The 20,180-nt window shown below is 44.5% G+C and overlaps 1 protein-coding gene across 2 annotated transcripts in view; it reads right to left on the bottom strand.

Moving 5' to 3' along the window:
- Positions 1–20,180, bottom strand: part of USP13 (ubiquitin specific peptidase 13) — an 82,349-nt gene that overhangs the window by 23,209 nt on the left and 38,960 nt on the right. The window contains exons 7-11 of one of the 2 annotated variants that reach the window (XM_054039783.1): positions 15,004–15,098; positions 10,714–10,901; positions 8,563–8,634; positions 8,212–8,305; positions 305–430 (exon numbers count right to left, since the gene is read on the bottom strand). In XM_054039783.1, the coding sequence (XP_053895758.1) occupies positions 305–430; positions 8,212–8,305; positions 8,563–8,634; positions 10,714–10,901; positions 15,004–15,098 (575 nt within the window). The remainder of the gene's footprint in view (positions 1–304; positions 431–8,211; positions 8,306–8,562; positions 8,635–10,713; positions 10,902–15,003; positions 15,099–20,180) is intronic. The other variant, XM_054039784.1, reaches the window with a different exon arrangement.

The following is a 20,180-nucleotide window of genomic DNA, read 5'->3' as shown; positions in this document are numbered from 1 at the left end:
GAAGAAGATCTAAATATGTGGAATAATAATAATACCTGTTCCATTTAACATTCACAGTCTTCATGATTATAAATATATTGACAACTTGTAATTGTATACCGGTATACTTGTAATTGTATACTGGGTAGCTGTTGAAAGGGACTATACTGGTTTAGAAACTGATTTAGTTAGATCAGTGCAATTCTCGTGTAGCCAAGGCCTTAAAGGGTTTGTAAAAACATGATGAGATCACATACTGTCCTGTTCCTCATCTCCTAACATGGCAAGCAGAGATAAAGAAAAGAAGTAGTGAACACTTTCTCACCTCTACTAGGTTTATAAGGTGCAGGAAAAACTCCTGTGCATCTTGCTGTCTATTGGAGGAGAATTCTGGGTGCCCTTTGCTTACAAAGGCCTTAAACATTCGAGGAGAAATTCCATTGTGTTGAGGCTAAAAACAAATGAAGAGAGAAATATTTTTGAAAAGCACTTCTGTGCACATTGGCCTGAATTATACACTGGCTCGAACCTTAAAAGTTAGGTTTCATGATCAAAGTGCCACAGGAAATGAAGCCATGCCATTGAATGTGATTCATAATCCACTGCCTAAAAGCTTTGTAAATGCAGCATTCGGATTGACCAGCATTGATTCGTATCCTTCCAGAACGGCAAAACCAGGAAACAAAGAACTACTGTATACATCAGCTGCACCCCACCTCTGTGTCCCCTAAAGCTGGCCTTTGTAATTATGCTTCAGCCAGGGCTGCCTTATAATAAGAAGACATGAAGAATAACTAAGTTATGTGTTTAACCGACAGAACTCTCTCATTTATCTGCACACTCCAACTGCCCGTCACTGCGCTCAGCACAGCTGCATAGATTGGTGCGGGGAGTGCTTACAACAGTACTTACACGAGACAGCACGCTACATGACAGAAGCAAGTGCAGGTGTTGTTCCAGAGGGAATCCTTAGGACAAGGGTCCAGAGGTGGTAACAACTGGCAACTCAGGGGTGGTTTGTGCAGAGTAGGCCAAATCTAGGCCAGATGCAGCTAGCTGGTGTTCATTAAGCCTGCCCAAAATGTGACTTCACCTTAGTGAAAGAACATGGTTGACAGTTTCTCCTGCAGCCCCTGTGGGCTCTGTCCCTGCAGCACCCCATATCCTCCAGAAGGAAAACGTGCTAGGATGTCTGACAAGGGCAAGTTGGGGCCTCACTCAAAGAGGGAAGAGTAAAGGATGCAGGCTGGGGATGGTGTGAACCTTAATTCTGTAATTCCTGGTTTACAGAGGTTTAAGCACAGGTACATACTGCATTCGGGAAGGATATGAGGCACTGCCAGTCAATCCTAATTCTGTGTTAAAGTTTTTGGACAGTGACTGTCCCTTGTTTTTTAAGGAAGTGGTGGTATTTTGAGGAAATTATGGTAAAGAATAGTGCATGAGTGGGGACCATCTGTGGGGGAGAGGCTCAAGGAGGCTTCCTCTCTACCACTTGACCACTAATCCTAGATTGGGCCCCCACAAGGCACAATAATTTTCAAGACAATCCAAGCAAGCGTGTGTATTTTAGAGCACTTGGAAAAACAGGTTAGTAAACAAGTAAGTAGAGTGGTGCTACCACCCCATTATAATATAGGAGAAGCAGCATGAAATATGACACAGGTAAACCACAGTTTTAAAGGAAACTTTCACTCACAAGTCCCAATTCTGATCTCAGTGTCACCAGTATAAACCTCGTTGCCTACTCTGTCCCCATATCTACTCTGGCAACAGCATCAGAGGACCCAACCACATCAGCCACACCATCAGGGGCTCATTCACCTGCACATCCACTAATGTCATATATGCCATCATGTGCCAGCAATGCCCCTCTGCCATGTACATTGGCCAAACCGGACAGTCCCTCCGCAAAAGAATAAATGGACACAAATCGGACATCAGGAATGGTAACATACACAAGCCAGTAAGTGAACACTTCAATCTCCCTGGTCATTCTATCACAGATTTAAAAGTCACTGTCATTGAACAAAAAAACTTCAGAAACAGACTTCAAAGAGAAACAGCAGAACTAAAATTCATTTGCAAATTCAACACCATTAATCTGGGCTTGAATAGGGATTGGGAGTGGCTGGCTCACTACAGAAGCAGCTTTTCCTCTTCTGGAATTGACACCTCCTCATCTATTATTGGGAGTGGACTACATCCACCCTGATTGAATTGGCCTTGTCAACACTGAATCGCCACTTGTGAAGTAACTCCCTGCTCTCCATGTGTCTGTATATAATGCCTGCATCTGTAGCTTTCACTCTATGCATCCGAAGAAGTGAGGTTTTTACTCACGAAAGCTTATGCCCAAATAAATCTGTTAGTCTTTAAGGTGCCACCAGACTCTTTGTTGTTTTTGTAGATACAGACTAACACGGCTACCCCCTGATACTAGTATAAACAAGGACTAACTCCTTTTAGATCAATGGAGATCAGAATCAGGCCCTTAGTTTACAATGCTTGCTCAGCTGCTGGCAGTGCATCAGTAATATCATTACACTAAGATGCTCTTTAAGGGCTTCTGTAAACATCTAGAGACTCAAGAGTGCTGGGAATTTCTGAATACTGGGTTGTGTATCATATTGGTGTCCTCAACTGCCCTGCATCAAAGGAGAAACTGTATACCCTGCTTCCTTCTAAGACAGAAGGACTTAGAAGCAAGCAAACTGCCTGGCCCCCAACCAGGCTTGCCCAGATTTTTGGTGCACTGAATTTGGAATTAAGCCCCATTGCCATTTAAATGCAACTTTTATTCGACCATCTGAGTAGCGAGAAGAAAAATGTGCAAAGGTGCCGTATTCTCGAGACTAGGATCTTACACACACAGCAAGCCCTTTCCACCAGAGGGAAACTTGATCAATTTAAGCCAAAAAACAAGATCAGTGGCAAAGTCCTGAATGAAAAATCAGTTCCTGGTGACTCTATAGACTTTGGGGCTCTTTTTTATGTTGAAATGGCTCCAAGTAGCCCACTGCTCTTCCTAAACTGCTTTACCGTAGTGGAAAGAAGGTTCTAACACCACAGAACCAGGAATATTTATAGACTACCAGGCATACTTTCCTCATCAACAGTTGCAAAACACTTTAGCTATATATAGAGCGGACTGAACCACTCAAAATCTCACACAAATGCTTTGACAGGTGGCACCCACTGACAGTTTATGGCTGGATTCCAAAGACCCAGGATGTTAAAGGCCCATTTGCACTTGGTGAAAAATGCTCATGAGTAAGATGTGAAATTCATGTCACACACACAAAAAACAAGAGTCAAGGAAACAGTCTTACAGGTTTGGCCAAAAATCCCTACACAATTGTACTCGTTCATTGCAAATGCCAGAGCAAACATCTTGGAGGGCAAAATGTGCACTAGGTCTACAGCAGCATTTATCTACAAAATTCCCACCATTGCAATGCCACCAGAGGGAGCGAGAGTGGGAAATGTCTACCCCAGCAACTTTCTAAACAAGGCCCTAGTACAACAAAGAATTAAAACAGTAAAAACTGTTTCACTCCTGACACCATGTTAAAAACTGCTTAAACAGGAAGACATTTGAAGACATTTGAATCTACTAAATTATGAACAATGCATATTCTTTTGTGCCCATGGATGGCGCTCTTTCTATTTAATTAACTGGCAGAGATTAGCCCCAAATGTTACTCTGCAGAAAGCTCTGGATAGTTTATTACAACATTCACAGTAGCAAATGCTGTAGCTAAGGTGGAGATGCAGTTTTCATTCTAATCCCCCTCATCCCATTAAATGTGAAAGTTAAGACATTGCCCTTTGTTTTGTTAAACATCCGTAGGATATGCAACAAGTTAGTCGCTGTAGACACCTTAACACGGAGGTGTTGAACTTCTTGAAAATTGTATCCTCCATTTCTCAGTGTTAATGATGAATTAACATTAGTTCTTAACTTTTAATAAATGAAACGCAAGCAGATTCACCAAAGCTTCTGTAAACCTAGGACTAAACCACTGGCAAAGCAATCGTTCAGGAGAAGCATTCACTGAGATGTGATTTTAGATGACGCAAACCACAGTTGCAAACCAGAGATTCCACCTTTGTTCAAAATCTGTCTACTGACAAATTCCCTTTTAAATAAGAATATCGGGTCGGGTGAAATTTCTGTAGCATCAGAAAGAAAGTGGGGGTGGTGAGGGGTATAATATAGGTAACTACGGCAACTATCACTCTGTTTCTGTGACAAAAGCATGTCCAGCTTCTGTTATATCTAAAAATACATCTTGGAATTTATCATAGATGCTTCTTCCAAGAAAGAAAGTTCCCCTCCAGACACAGTATCTTCAGTATCTATTACAAGTTGACCTTTTGTTTCCAAACATCCCACCTTGGTGGGAGGGAGGGTTGGTCTCTGGTTAAATTTCATGTTCTGTATTGGGCTCAGGGTAACAAAGGTTGGCAGGGACACAAATACAAACTAGATCCAAAATTTTACTGCCAAAACAGCATCAAAGTAAATTGAGGTTATACAGTTACACAGATATAAACCTCTATAGCATGCGCCTGGCAAGACAACACTGTATTTTCATGGTAACTAAGGGCTTGCTTCCAGGATACTACAAAGTCACCCACCAACAGGGATTGCCGGAAGAAAATAAGGGAAGCCTAGAAGCACTAGCATTTTAATTGAAAGCGGAGGGGAAGGGGTGAGAAAAACATGAGATAATGAAACCCCCTGCAGACAGAGGAAAGATGAACTGTGGTCCACGGTTTCATAAAGTTTAAGGCCAGAAGAAACCACTAGATCAGTGGTTTTCAAGCTGTGGGTAGGGACCACAAAGTTTTAGTGGGGTCGCCAGGGCTGGTGTTTGGCCCCAGGACCCAGCCAGTCTAAGCCCAAGCCCAAACACAAGCCCCACCACCCGGGGCTCAGGCTTTGGCTTCAGCCCTGGGCAGTGGGGCTCAAGTTACAGGCCCCTTTCCTCCCCCCCAGGGATGAAGCCTTTGGGTTTTGGCCCCCCCGCCCAGGGTGGTGGGGCTCGGGCTTCGGCCCCCCTACCCAGAGCCACAGGCCTCGGGCAGGCTCAGGCTTTGGTCCCACCTCTTGCGGTTATGTAATAATTTTTGTTGTCAGAAGGGGGTCGTGGTGCAATGAAGTTTGAGAATCTCTGCACTAGATCTTCTAAGCCTGACCTGCTGTATAACACATGCCATTAAAGTTCACCAAGGTCCCCCTATATTGAGCCCAATGCATAGGCGCCGAATTCCCCTCTTTTCCGTGGGTGCTCGACCCCCCTCTGCCCCCGACCCCACCCCCTTCCATGAGGCCCCGCCCCTGCCTCTTCCCAACCCTGCCCCGCCCCCATTCCAACCCCTTCCCCAAATCCCCACCCCAGCCCCACCTCTTCCCTGCCTCCTCTTGAGCGCACCACGTTGCTATTCCTCCCCGTCCCTCCCGGACCACGCTGATGTTGCCAAACAGCTATTTGGCAGCGGCCGGGCGGGAAGCACTGGGTGGTAGGCAGGGATGTGGTGCACTCATGGGGGGAGGAGGTGGGGCGGGGGGGAGGGGAGCTTGGCTGCCGGTGGGTGCAGAGCACCCACTAATTTTTCCCTGTGGGTTCTCCAGCCCCAGAGCACTCACAGAGTCAGCACCTATGGCCCAATGACTAGTTAGATTAAACTGCTGTGAGCCGCAGGCTGAGAACAGGAGAGATCAAGGTGCCACCAATGCCTGAAGCCCCTCTAGTGGCAGGGAACTGATTAGGTGAGATATGCCCAGATGATCCTAGCCCCAATTTATTGTGGAGAAGCTCCTGGAGAGGAGAGGGAACGCCTCTGCCCAGTGGTCAATGAGGGGCCCCAAAAACAACGCTGCCGCATAACGCAAGAGAACATGGCGGTTAACATGGGACTGAGCTGGAGCCCCAAACATGTGCCTAGCACCCTCCTTCTCCAGACGTGGATCCACGTTTCAGAGCTCACACTGTATACTGTAATGAGCCCAACCAAGAGCCTCACAACTTCACGCCCACAACTGAGCCCTGGGAAAGCTGAGATTTAAATCCAAACTTCCCCTCTTGGGCTCCCTCCTTAGAACACACCATGCAATGCCCCATTTTGCAAGTCCACACCACTCGCACAGGGCTTCCTCACTTCTGCTCGGAGCACCACCCTTTGGGGGGAAGGGTGGCAAGCAGTCGGAGGCTGCCCTGGAAATAACTGCTGATGGAACCCCATCCTGGATTGCTCCTTGGCTGCTAATAAAGTGTAAACTGGTGGAATGATTCAGCAGAAAATAACCACAACAGCCAGCTAGGGCCCACCCTGGATAAAAATCTATGGCCTGTGTTATACAGGAGGACAACTTCTGGTCTTAAAATCCATGATTCTATGAATCCCTGTGGGTTAGTGTTTGTAACAAGAAAGTAAAATAATTTAACCATCAGAAAGTAAACAGGCAAATTCCCACAGTTTGGGGGTTCAACCTACCCCCTTACAGCTTTGGGCAAGGAACCTGATTTTCCCAAACATGGGCATCATTTCAGAAAAATTCAGGGGGGGGGGGGAGAGATTTTCTTTCATAAAGACCCTGTCCAAAGTCGAGGGGGAGGATTGTAACAAGATCGGGGGGGGGAGGCGGCAACTGCACTCCTTGCCCCGTAGCAAATGATGTCCCCAAAGTCATTCTCCCTCCTCTACCTCACCGGCTGCCTCACCAGCGCCCGTAAACCTTCCCTTGAGCACTTGTGCAAGAGGAGGTAGGAGATTAGCTGGCACCCCTTATTTACCAGGGACCAGACAGCATCACACAAGAATTGAGCCTAGTATGTCTTGTTCAAAAATGACTGATGTGATAAGGATCAAAAGATAGTAAGATATACAGGAGGCTTGATAGGCTGCTTGACTGTTGTGTGAATAAAAGCATAAGGTACCCACTGTTTAAAGAGAAGAGTGTGCAGATAAGTTAATATGGCGGTAGGTGGATGCGGCAATACCAGCCAGGGCTGGCTCTGGATATCTGGTAAGCAAACTGAAAAAGGAGCAGTGGTTTATGCATTAGAAAAAGATCTAACATTCATGCCACAAGGGAAAGATGCAACAGCAAACCAGAGATTAGAAACAAGGACAATATTGGACTTTCAGGAACTACAAAATGTCTCTGCTACTGCAAAATTACTGCCCATGTATGGCTCTACTGTTTGCAATAAAAGGTCAGTTCCACACTACGAGTGCTCATTATTATGGATGGATGAGAACCTATATGAGACAGGCTAGGGGAAAAATCCTTCTCTCCCCTTTCCTCATTTATATATTACAGATGTTTGACTGTAATACACTGTGCCTCTCTATGACTGCCTTTACTTTAGACCCAAACTGATCTCCACTCCACATAAAGCAGCTGTCAGCTTTTCTTACTGTAAATGATTTATGTCATAAAATAGACATGGGCCACAATTGTATTATGTCATAAAATAGACATGGGCCACAATTGTACCTCCTTGAAACTCCAGTGGCAGCAGGATGGAGGGTATCGAAACCCACCTTTACTCTTGTGTTTCCAGGGTAGAGACAGCTGGACAAGTTGTCCACACCATCAGATATGAACTACGCCCCATCTTAACTCCAGATTAGACAGGGATCTGAACGCCACCTCCTAGGCTGGCCCATCGCTAATCAGAAGTGGTGAATTATGAAACAGAGGCCATAAAACTGCATTATTTACAATAAAGAAGTCAGTCCTACAGAGACAAAAGTCTCCTGCACCATTAAATATTCTTCTGTTCGCCATACTGGAACCTATCCCGATGGCACTGACATCAACAGGAGTTTTGCCCTGGATTTCACTGGTGACAGGATCAGGTCCTTTGGGTCATTATCCTTCATTTTGAGCTTTAGCCAGGTTGAGGAGTTCAATCCCAAATATTTAGGGCTCTCTAAAATAGCCTTCCGTTGTCCCTTTACGTATGTGCACAAGAGTTCATGGCACAGCTGGAGCAACAGAATACCCTATTAGCAAAAAAACCGGTCCCTTTAAAACTTTGCACGAATAGCTGCTGACTAATAGATTCCTGAGGGGAATCTTGCACATTACACCTTGCTAAACATGCCGCATGGGATCAACTGCACCCCCACGCTCTCCAATAGCCAGCACCTGTTCCCTTTTCTCAGGACGTCACTTTTACCTAGTTATCAGGCTGCGAATGCTCAGGCAAATACCTTGTGTTCTTCCTTCATCACCTGTTCAATAAGCTCAGATTTCATTGGTGGTTTAGAGTACTGGCCCGAAAGGAGGCCGTGTCCTAATTTAGCCCTGTAGGGAGAAGGGGAAGAAAAACACACAGAAAGACAAAGATTTTCCTGCAGGTTTGGAGCAAAGAAACTGACGGTAATTTTAACTCCTTGAAATCTCTTTACTGTCTACAATTAGCTAGGCTGGAACATATACCTATAATTCTTCCTCCCCGGTCCTTCCCCCAACCCATGTCAAGATGCTCTCTTACTATTTATAGCTAGTTTGCCGTAGCATCCTTGGCTCAATATGCTTAATAATAGGAATCTGGCACTTACATTTGCGTGTTGAAATCTTGTGTTGGATCTAGAGGGGAATAGTCGAATATTCTCGGAAGGTTTCCCACATACCTGGGCAGTGAGAATAAAGGAGAAATGGTCAAAGATTATAGGTGAGTTTATCTGGGTCCTTTGCTAAGATGCCTGGATACCCTAGCAGTTTGTGCTGCAGTGATACTTAAGTAAGCTTCATGTCTTGGAAGAGTTCTATAGCGACAAGCTTAAGCCACTACCATGATGCAAACAAACAATCCACCACTGCTTTAGAAGCTCCTAACCCGAGGGAAAGGATAGATCGATGGTTAGAATGCTAGACTGGGACTTGGGAGATCTGGATTCTATTCCCTGCTCTGCCACTGACCCCCTGTGTGACCTTGAGAGAGTCACTTAGTCTCTCTGTATCTCAGATCTCCATCTGTAAAATTGTAGCATTGCACTACATCAGAAGGTGCTGTGAGGATAAATACATTAAAGATTGTGAGGCATTCAAATACAGAGAAGGGGGCCATATAAGCACCATGGACAGGTAGACAGCAAATTTACGAAGAGTAGCACTTACTCTCATCAGAGTACTGCATGGATGTTCACTAATTAAGTCTCACAACATCTCTATGAGATAAATAACCTCTATGAGACAAAAAGAAGAACAGGAGTACTTGTGGCACCTTAGAGACTAACAAATTTATTAGAGCATAAGCTTTCGTGGACTACAGCCCACTTCTTCGGATGCATATGAAGAAGTGGGCTGTAGTCCACGAAAGCTTATGCTCTAATAAATTTGTTAGTCTCTAAGGTGCCACAAGTACTCCTGTTCTTCTTTTTGCGGATACAGACTAACACGGCTGTTACTCTGAAACTCTATGAGACAATAAGTGATTTGAGATAAGTAACCTCTATGAGACAATAAGTGATTTGCCCATGTGCACAGAGTCAAGATTAGAACTAATGAGTTCCTGGCTCCTAATCAATGGCTCTTTAACTGACTTCTGGATATACATCATACAAATGGTAAGGTCTGCAGTCTGAAAACAAGTTTCTGATGCCCAGTTTCAAAGAGAGAGATAGACTAATTTGTGCCTTTTCAACGGGCATTGAAGAGTATGTGAGTCCATTCAGTGCTGCCACAGTGTGCAGTGCTTGGCAAGCAGTTTTTATCAGAACACAACGAAGATCTGCCAGGGAGGTAGGGCCACATTGAAAGAATATATCCAAGTTTAATCCTGGTACGTCTTCTGTCATTAAAAATCTTCACTATATCAGTGATGCCAAACACTCCAGACAGGTCCAACAATCATGCTGCTGAAAGCAGCCGCACTTGGCAAAGTCAATCTGGATATTACATTGAAAACTGAGTCAGGGAAGTTGGCACAAGGGTCCTGCAGTGAAGGAGTTAATGAATCTGCAGACACCACTCTATACAGGTAAGCCGCCTTCTTTTCCAGAAGGCAAGTGCTACATGAAAATCTTGGAAGATGTCCAAGATCGCAGAGTGTCACTTTCAAGACATACACTACTTCCGTTGGGATATAAAGGAACATGCTGAGTTTTATCTTCAACTATGTGCAATTCCTCACGAACAACTATAAAGAGCTGCTCACTTGGGAGTGCTGAGTGTTCAACTTTGACTGTCTAGAAAAACTCTGAGATATAAAATAAGAAAGAGAAATATCCTAAATGAACTGAAAACAACAGCATTTGTTTCTCACTCAGCAGTTTTGCCACAGGCTTCCTCTGTGATCCTGAGCAAGTCACTTAGCCTCAGGAAGACCCTGTGCCTAAGTTCCCTATCTGTAAAATGGGGATAACAGCACTTCCTTCGCTCACAAAGGTGTTGAGAGAATGAATACATTAAAGATGGTAAAGCACTTTGATACTAGGGGGATGGGAGCCATTCAAGTACCACAGAGAAATAGATGCCAGTACAGAAACTGTGTGCAGACCAGGCTGAAGTTTATGAGCCTGGGATCAATCCTACATCAGTGAAGTCATAAGGGATTGGACCTCCTCGTCCCTAGTCTGCAAACACTCTCTGTCAAGCCATTGAATTGGCTGGAAGACAACCATTTACAATAAGAGTATACTATATGGATTACATAAATAATAGATTTGTGACATCAGAGCCTGTGCAAAGCACTGCTGAGAATTACTTACGCTCGCTGAAACTCTGGGATGCTGAAAATGGCCTGCAGGACAGCACTGAGGTAGCAGCTATTTCCCAAGTTCTTCATGCCAGTGTATCCTGGGCCATACATGGGCTTTAGCTTCACACCAGATTCCTGAATCACTTCCCACTCAGAGACTCTTGGTTTTATGTTGTTATCTCTTAGGCCGTTCTCTGTCTGAATGCAAAGGAGGTTGTTTTTTTTAAATATATCTGCAATTATGATGCATTAATTATAAACCAATTTAGTTGTTCATGTTATAAAATGGAAGAACCCAACTCAAAATGGAAGTAAAAAAGTTCCAATCCAAGGGAAGAAAGTTCAAAATCAAAACATCAACAGCTTCTTGCTATTGCAATACACTGGCTGAGTATGTGTGAACATCTCTTCCTCTAGAGGCTGGTCCCAGTGAATCGACTGCCTGCTCCTCAGTCACAGCTAAAAGACTGCTCCTTTAGCCAGGGGTGAAAGTAACTTAAAGGACTTATCAGTACCTCAGGGCCTCAACTGGAAGAGGCAGGGCCTTTAAATCCTCAGGCCCCTGAGCTACCAGCTGCAGAGGCGGCTGGGAGCCCCGGGGCTAGGGGGCGATTTAAAGCGATTTAAAGCGCCCGGGGCTCCAGCTGCCAGTACCGCAGCGGTGCCCCGGGCCCTTTAGATCGCTGATGGAGCCCCAGGGGCTCTCAGATGCCACCGCTACCCCGGGCTCTGGCGGAGATTTAAAGGGCCCAGGGCTCTGTTGCGGTGGTGGCGGCGGCCGGGAGCCCCTGGCCCTTTAAATCACCCCCGGAGCCCCGCTGCCGCTACCCCAGGGCTCGGGCAGTGAGGTTCGGCAGCGATTTAAAGGGCCCGGGCTCCCTGCAGCAGCCGGAGCCCCAGGCCCTTTAAATCTCTGCCCGAGCCCCGCTGCCCCAGCCCCAGGGGTAGCGGCAGCAGCCGGGGGCTCCAGCGGTTATTTAAAGGGTCCTTTAAATCACCACCTGAGCTGCCTCCGCCACCCAGGGGCTCTGGCAGCAGGGCTCCGGTGGCAGTTTAAACAGCCCAGGGTTCTGGCCGCTGCTGGGAGCCTCAGACCCTTTAGATCGCCGGCCTGGGGAAGCTGGTCCGGTCCGGCACGGCGTACCAGCTCTTGCCGGTACACCAGACTGGACCAGCTTACTTTCACCTCTGCCGTTAGCTCAAATGAAAGAGACCTCAGTTGGTGGTGGTGAAGGTTCTCCTGCTCACAGCTCTGGTGTCTCTACATTTGCAGCCACCATTCACAACACCATTATATATTAATAGCCGTAGATCACCAGTGTGTTAGGCATTTTACTGGCAGGTCTGAAGGCAAAGGGTAAAATTCTGGACCCACTAAAGTCAATGGGAGTTTTGTCACTGGGTGAAATCCAGGTCCCACTGAAGTCAAAATTTTCATGCTTCCTTAGTAAAAGAGGCATTTTCCATTACTAAAAGTGATTATTAAAATAAAGACAGGTTTCAGAGTAGCAGCCGTGTTAGTCTGTATCCGCAAAAAGAACAGGAGTACTTGTGGCACCTTAGAGACTAACAAATTTATTAGAGCATAAGCTTTCGTGGACTACAGCCCACTTCTTCGGATGCATATAGAGTGGAATAAATATTGAGGAGATACATATACACACATACAGAGAGCATAAACAGGTGGGAGTTGTCTTACCAACTCTGAGAGGCCAATTAAGTAAGAGAAAAAAAACTTTTGAAGTGATAATCAAGCTAGCCCAGTACAGACAGTTTGATAAGAAGTGTGAAAATACTTACAAGGGGAGATAGATTGTCTAGACACAATCAACTCAGGATTGAATAAGGACTGGGAATGGCTGAGCCATTACAAACATTGAATCTATCTCCCCTTGCAAGTATTCTCACACTTCTTATCAAACTGTCTGTACTGGGCTAGCTTGATTATCACTTCAAAAGTTTTTTTTCTCTTACTTAATTGGCCTCGCAGAATTGGTAAGACAACTCCCACCTGTTTATGCTCTCTGTATGTGTGTATATATATCTCCTCAATATTTATTCCACTCTATATGCATCCGAAGAAGTGGGCTGTAGTCCACGAAAGCTTATGCTCTAATAAATTTGTTAGTCTCTAAGGTGCCACAAGTACTCCTATTCTTTTTATTAAAATAAACTAGTTTCCACACCAATATTAACAGCATATTTTGATAATTAGAACTGAGAGAATTTTTCAAAAGTGAAATTTAACTTTTTAAATTTAACTGTTATTTTTGCAGTTTATTGTTTGCTTTCTCTCAGCTCAGACAATGAAAACAGACTATGAACTCAGACCCATTTCATTTTCAGGTTCTCATTCACTGACACAAGACTGCAATGCTCAGGTTGCAAATAAATAATAATAATACCACCTACCTTTCATATAACACTTTTCATTCATGGAGCGATAAGTGCTTTACAAATGAGGTAGGTATCATTATCCCCATTTTACATATGGGGAAAGTGAGGCACAGAGAGGGGAAGTGACTTGCCCAAGGTCACCCAGCAGGTCAGTAGCAAAGCCAAGAATAGAATGTAATTCTCCCAAGTCCCAATCTAGTGCTCTATCATTTAGGCTATATAGTACTGCCTCCAAGGCTGAAGGTAAATATAATATTATATATATATATATATACACACACACACACACACCTTAAATTTGGGGCCACATTTGACCAAACTGTCCCTTTAATTATTTTTTTATTTGATCGTTAGTTACTTGCTCCACTTATCTTTGGTGGATTTTGACTTTTTACTCTTGCACATTTAAATGTAACAGGCTTTTTTTATTCGTGAAATTAAAAAAATTACTCATCATAATTAAAAAACCTCAATATTCTTCTCTTTTTTATTTAGAGGATTTTCTTATCTTTGTGGGTAGTGACACTCTAACCTCTGAAAGTTAAGCATGTAAACTCCAGACAAGGAAGGAATCCTATTGGAAGGCAATTTTCAGTCCTGAAACCACAGGGGATATGTCTACACAGCACACTAAGCCTGGGCTCTGACTCAGGTTTGAATTCAACCCCCCATTTCTGTCCACACACAAATCAATCTGACTTGGGTCCAAAAACCCTGCTAGGGGGTTGGTTCCAAGACTGAGTCCTGCTGTGATTTGGGTCCAAGCCCTGTAATTTTGCAGTGTGGACGCAGCTCAAGCTGCAGATCCAAGTCAGGTCTGTTTAATGCAGCATGGACACATTAGCATGTCTGAGAGACCCAGATCCAGCAAGTGTAAACACATACAAAATGGGAAAGGAGTGCCTAGGAAGGAGTAATGCAGAACGGGATCTGGGGGTCAGAGTCGATCTTTGTTGCAAAAAAAGCAAACATTCTGGGATGTATTAGCAGGAATGTTGTAACCAAGACACAAGAAGCAATTCTTCCACTCTACTCCACGTTGATTACACCCTAACTGGAGTATTGTGTCCAGTTCTGGGTTGGGTTAGTTCTGGGCGCCACATTTCAGGAAAGATGTGGACAAATTGGAGAAAGTCCAGAGAAGAGCAACAAAATGATTAAAGGTCTAGAAAACATGACCAATGAGGGAAGATTGAAAAAATTGCGATTGTTTAGTCTGTAGAAGAGAAGATAGAGGGGACATGATAACAGTTTTTACGTTCACAAAAGGTTGTTACAAGGAGGAGGGGAAAAAATTGTTCTTCTTAACCTCTGAGAATAGGACGAGAAGCAATGGGCTTAAATTGCAGCAAGGGCGGTTTAGGCTGGACATTAGGAAAAACTTCCTGTCAGGGTGGTTAAGCACTGGAATAAATTGCCTAGGGAGGTTGTGGAATCTCCATCACTGGAGATTTTTAAGAGCAGGTTAGACAAACACCTGTCAGGGATGGTCTAGGTAATACTTAATCTTGCTGTGAGTGCAGGAGACTGGACTAGATGACCTCTCGAGGTGCTCTCTGGTCCTATGACTCTATGATTCTATGGCTGAGAGACCCAGGTCCAGCAATTGTAAACCCAGGTTTAAAATGCAGTGTGAATGTTCAAGTACAGGCTTGGGAACACTGAGTCCACAAGCCTGGATCCCACAGATCTGAGTTAACAATGCAGTGTAGACATACCCATACTGATTTAGAGCCCAGAGAATCAACATGTACTAGCTGACAGTATTCTTCACCAAGCTAAATACAATCATTACAATCTCAGGCAGTTGGCTTTAGGAATCATATTTTATTTTCCACTGATAAATTATTGTTTTCTGGTTAGAAGAATGTGAGAGACTCTAAATAAAAGATGAGTTTCCTACCACATGCATCTGGAGCATATCAATCCCAAAGTGCGCCAAGTGTTTTGCTATATGTGGATCTAAAACTGCCTCCTCTTCATCAAAAGAATAGACATCTACAAAACAGAGAGAAGCAAAGGTGATGATGCAAAGAATGTTGCCATTCCTAAATAAAGCCAATAGGTAACAAAACATTCTAAGAACAGTACTACCTTTACAGACCGGGCTATTGATAGTACCAACATTTATGTATGACCTGCAAAAGTATATACAGAGTTATACAGGTTGGAAGGTATCTTACCCTCCACAATACAATCACATTATTAAGTGCTCTTAAAACATAGTTTATATTTTCACAGAATTTAAAGTTTCCTAAAAAAATATCAAAGTTTACTGTGATTTCAAAAGAAAAGCAATACAAACATGTGAGGTGTACTAAATGCAAGAAGCAAAACCACACACAAACATCAGTGTTGCAGCAAATCTACATTTTCAACATAGAGATTCTTTTCAAATTGTGTGATCATCTGAAACTTTGTGAACCTGTATATATGCATGTGCAGACATTAGATACAGACAGAGGCACTAGAACTATGGACATCAACAGCTGATTGACTACTAATGATATTACATCAGTCATCAATTGCTGCTAAAGGCACAAGGAGAACATCTTTGCCCTTATTCCTGTTGTGGCGCGGGAATGATTGAGGAGCACAGAGAAATCCATCCAATGACAAACAAAGGTAAACGTTTTAGTAATAAATAACTCAGGAGGGCCTCAGAAAATCAGCATTATATTTAATAAAAGAATGACTGTCCAGAGGTTAGGACACTAGCCTAGCTTGCAGGAAATCCAGGTTCAAGTCCCAGCTCTGCTACAGACTCCCTGTGTGGACTTGTGCAAGTCACTTAATCAATCCGTTCTGTGTGTGTAAAATGTGGATAATAGCAGTGCCCTACATCACATGAGTGTCAATGAGGATACATATAAGAACAATTTACTATGGATCATGGTGGCTCCATCACTGACAATTTTTAACTCAAGACTGGATGTTTTTTCTACAAGATATGCTCTCGGATTTATTTTGGGGACATGCTCTGGCTTGTGCTATACAGGAGGTCAGACACTAGACGATCATAGCGGTCCCTTTTGGCTTTGAATCTATACATCTGTAAGACTGTGAGATAATGGGGGGCCACCGAAATATCTTAGATACTTCCAGGGTTAGTGAGACCTACATTACTTAAATGTCTGCCAACACAATTCCTATCCTTAACTGCATAGATTATATCTGGTTCATAGAACTTCTTAAAAATAGATCTATATCTTATAAATAGATCTCCTTAGATAAATAGGAATAAAACCTTCCAACCTGCATTTCAGGGTTGTTATTTTAGTTTCCTGGTGGATGAGGATTGTTGGATGTCAGCCTTGGGACTGATATGACAGGCCTAAGGTATACTACGCTATTATGGAATGCCAGATTTATATAAACCCATACATTATACTGGTAAAAGTTGCATGAGCCTGATCACAAGACTGCATTAGTTCTCAAAATAATTGATTGCAGGATACCAGTGTGAGAATGTGTGACAGAGAGAATTCACACTTACAATGTGCTTTTTACACACATGGCAAGCAATCTTCATTTTACTTAGAGAATACCCATAGTAAGAATATTAGTTTTAATGTATGAAGCTCCATCAAACCCTCTAAAGAACTGCTCAGCAATGACTAAAGCTAGATTGAATAGGATAACTACTAAAAAACTAGTAAGAACATTGGACCAATATTCCTTGATCAGACAAAACTTGGGAGGTGGGAGACCTATGTTCAAATCCCTGCTCTGCCACAGACTGACAGTGAGACCTTGTGCAAGAGTCACTTAACTTCTCTATGCCTTGGGCCTGTCTACACGGGAAAGTTTTACCAGTTAACTCAATGTACTCACTCGCCCTGTGGACACTTATGCTGGAATAAGAGTTATTCTGGTGTAACTATATTGGTTTAAATTCATACCTTTGCTCATACCAATACAACTTTCCCATGTAGACGAGCCTCATTTCCACTAACAACGGTCAGGTACTTTATGGACCCCATCTCTGCATTGTCTAAGCTAGACAGAGAGTCCCTAATGCTTTGTCTTGCTGTAACAGTTTGGGCTTCCTGGGCTCTGAACAGGATTTCACAGGAATCTCCTTTGCCGACCCCATGACCCCCATACAAAAACAGGTGCAGCAGGGAAATCCAGGGCCCAGGCATGCTAGTGTGGGTCATGTGGGCTTGAGTCTGCCCTGGCAGAGAGAGAACACTCTGCTTGTTTGTTATCTCAGGGCAGAGCTCGAGCTGACGGGGGAAGCACTGTTTCTCCAGTGATAATATTTTTCCAAGGAAATGGAGTTTAATAAATCTGAGGAGAGGACAGAAAGGAAGGGAAGGTCCCACTGTTCAGTATTTACCAGGCGAGCCCCATCCCGGAGTTCAGTCCAGTGCAGATTTTGTCTTTCTGATCAAGTAAATGATGTTTGCAGCCCTTCTATTGTGAAGGACACACTGATGAGACACACTGCAGTCAGCAGCCCCCTCATCATCTCTCTCTCCTGCCCCAAGCAAGAGGCCTATTTACCCTCTCCCAAGCCCTCCCCAGAACCTGACAGGACCCAGCACAGTTCCCTGGCCCATCTTTACACCCAACCAGGAGAATACCCCCTGCCCTCCACTGACAGCCTCATGCTGTCTACCCACTTCCCCGCACTTCTCCATGCCAGACCTCCCTCGGTGACTACTCCCCCCTTGCCAGATCCCTGCCTGAGGGAGGGACAGGAACAAGCTGCAGGGAGAGAGAGGTCCTGTTAGGTGCACAAGTTAGGGGAGATGCCAGCATAGGGGAAGGCAGTTCAGGACAGGTGTACCCCTTCCCAAGAGTCCTCAGCATGCCGCATCTCCTAGCAGCTAGAGATCTTCTCCCCTCATCAGCAAAAAAAATCACCAGGCAACTTGAATAAAATCTTAGCAACTGGTCTGCCCCCCAAGAGCTTAGATACCTGGGTCCTGGTCCCGTGTTGACCTCACTGCAACTTTTCCCTTCATGCTGGGGATTAGCCAGTACCCTAAGAGTTAATGCAGCTTTTAAAAAGGTTAGTCAAGTTACTGGCCTGTAATTATTAAGCCTCCTGAGACAGGGAATGGCCCTTAAGTTACGCTGATTAGTCCAGCATTCCCTCCATTAACATTAGTCATGGGTGACCCTGCTGGTATTTGTGTGGCTATAGCATGTCCCTCTGCCGGAATTCCATTGTGAGAGTGTTAGAGTCCCAGAAGACATTATGTTTTCATCCATATACAGGAGCTCACGACATTCCCATACTCTTATGGTTAAGTCATGAGCAGCCAAACAGACTGTAAAGTTCAGAATGCTTCTCAGAGTGAAATTACACACACACACACACATCTAGGGTGACTACCTTTATCAACATGGAAGCTGGGAGTTTATTTTCCCTAGTTCAGACCATTTTTTTTTGTGATCAAGAGAGAGTGTCGTTACTTGAAACCACAGATCAACGGAATAGTAGAAATGGAACCTGGACACGTGAGCCATTAATCTTTGCTCAAGCCCAGCTCTCATTTCATGGGTTCAACACCTTCAACTGTGCAGCTAAATATACTACAAAATATCACAGTGACTTTTAGAGAAGAGAGGAAGAAGAGGAGAGAGAAGGAATTCATTTATTTAAAATCAAGAGCAGCAAATCCCAGAGCGGGGAGAAGAGGGCCCCCATGGCTGAGTCTGAAGCACATTGGTATAGCAGATCACAGTAGATTCAGAACAGAGGTGGGTCAGAAAAGAAATAATTATGGTGGCAAGGAAAAGCGAGGCTCACAGTGGTGGGAAATGGTGGAGGGGAGTGGAAGAAAAGACACCCTGATGATCCCCACAGAAACACTGGAAACAAGAGAAGGTGAGAAAAAATTGGGGTGGAAATTAAAGGGAAGCAAAAACAGAGGTGCTTGCAGGAAGAAATGGAAAGATGAACACTGCTATCCCAATATTCTTTTCTGTTGGAGCCTTAAATTCTGCAGCTAAATCAAGCACCAGATGCAGCACTCGATTCCATGGTAGAGTGTCAGAGGCACAGGGGGCGGGACTCTCTGTTTCACCCTAGAGAGCTGGCTGCATAGGGAGGCCCCAGAGAACTACATGACAGAGACAGCCAATGCAAAGGATCATTCAACATCTGTGTGTGTGCTAAACAGGGCATGCTGCTTTCAGCCATTACCACCTTTATAAAGCCCTGCAGCCAGTTTAAAAGATGTGGCACCAGAGTGGAGCAAATGGGACACAACTATGTTGTTATGAGAGCTGAAGGAGGTGGCAGAATCTGTCCTGCAGTGGAGGAGTTTGAAAAGCACAGACAAACAAGGATCTGGGAACGTGCTACATTTGAGGCCCTGGGCTGGGAATCAGAAGACTTGGGTTCAATTCCTGTCTCAGCCACAGATCGGCCATCTGACCTTGGGCTGTAAAGTGGGGTGATGCCACCTGTTTTGTGGGTGTCTCATATAATTCGTTGCTATTTGTACAGTGCTTTGAAATCCCCAGAAGACACTATGGGTTCAGTTGTGAGACCTCCTGTGCATCCATGCAGCGGAGAATAACGGGGCAAGGAGCTCCCATACTTCGCTGCATGTGGTACCTGCAGAACTGGAGCCTGCGGGGAAGGAGGAGGGGAAATGGACCATCTGTGGGCTACTACTCTCATCCTGGGGAGGTGGGCAGAGAGTAGGTGGAGCCTTGGCACACCTGAGTTGGTCCAGAGGAGAAGCAATCTGTGCCAGCAAAAGGGCTGATAGATTACTCGCTCCCTGGAACAAAGTGGGGCAATGCAACTACATGCTGCCCCTTACTCAGGCTGGATTGTAGGGTTACAGTCCAGCCCTACAGAAAATATTACATTTACCACTGTCATTTGTATATAAAGAGAAGTGTTTTATTAATAAGTGAGCAAGTGGGGAGGGAGAGAATCTTTTCTGAAGGGAAGCAGAGTTGACTTCAGACAGAACAGGAACAAAGACCCACGCAGAACAGCTGCTGCTCCTCATTCAGAGAGGAAGGATGACAGTCTGCCCTTTGTTACCAGAGAGGCCAGAGAGAGGAGGTGGATGATAGGGTGAGGGCGGAAGGACAACAGCAACAGGA

The sequence above is a fragment of the Malaclemys terrapin genome, chromosome 9, assembly GCF_027887155.1.
Source record: "Malaclemys terrapin pileata isolate rMalTer1 chromosome 9, rMalTer1.hap1, whole genome shotgun sequence".
NCBI classification, from domain to species: domain Eukaryota; kingdom Metazoa; phylum Chordata; order Testudines; family Emydidae; genus Malaclemys; species Malaclemys terrapin.
This window is presented reverse-complemented; position numbering and strand designations above follow the sequence as displayed.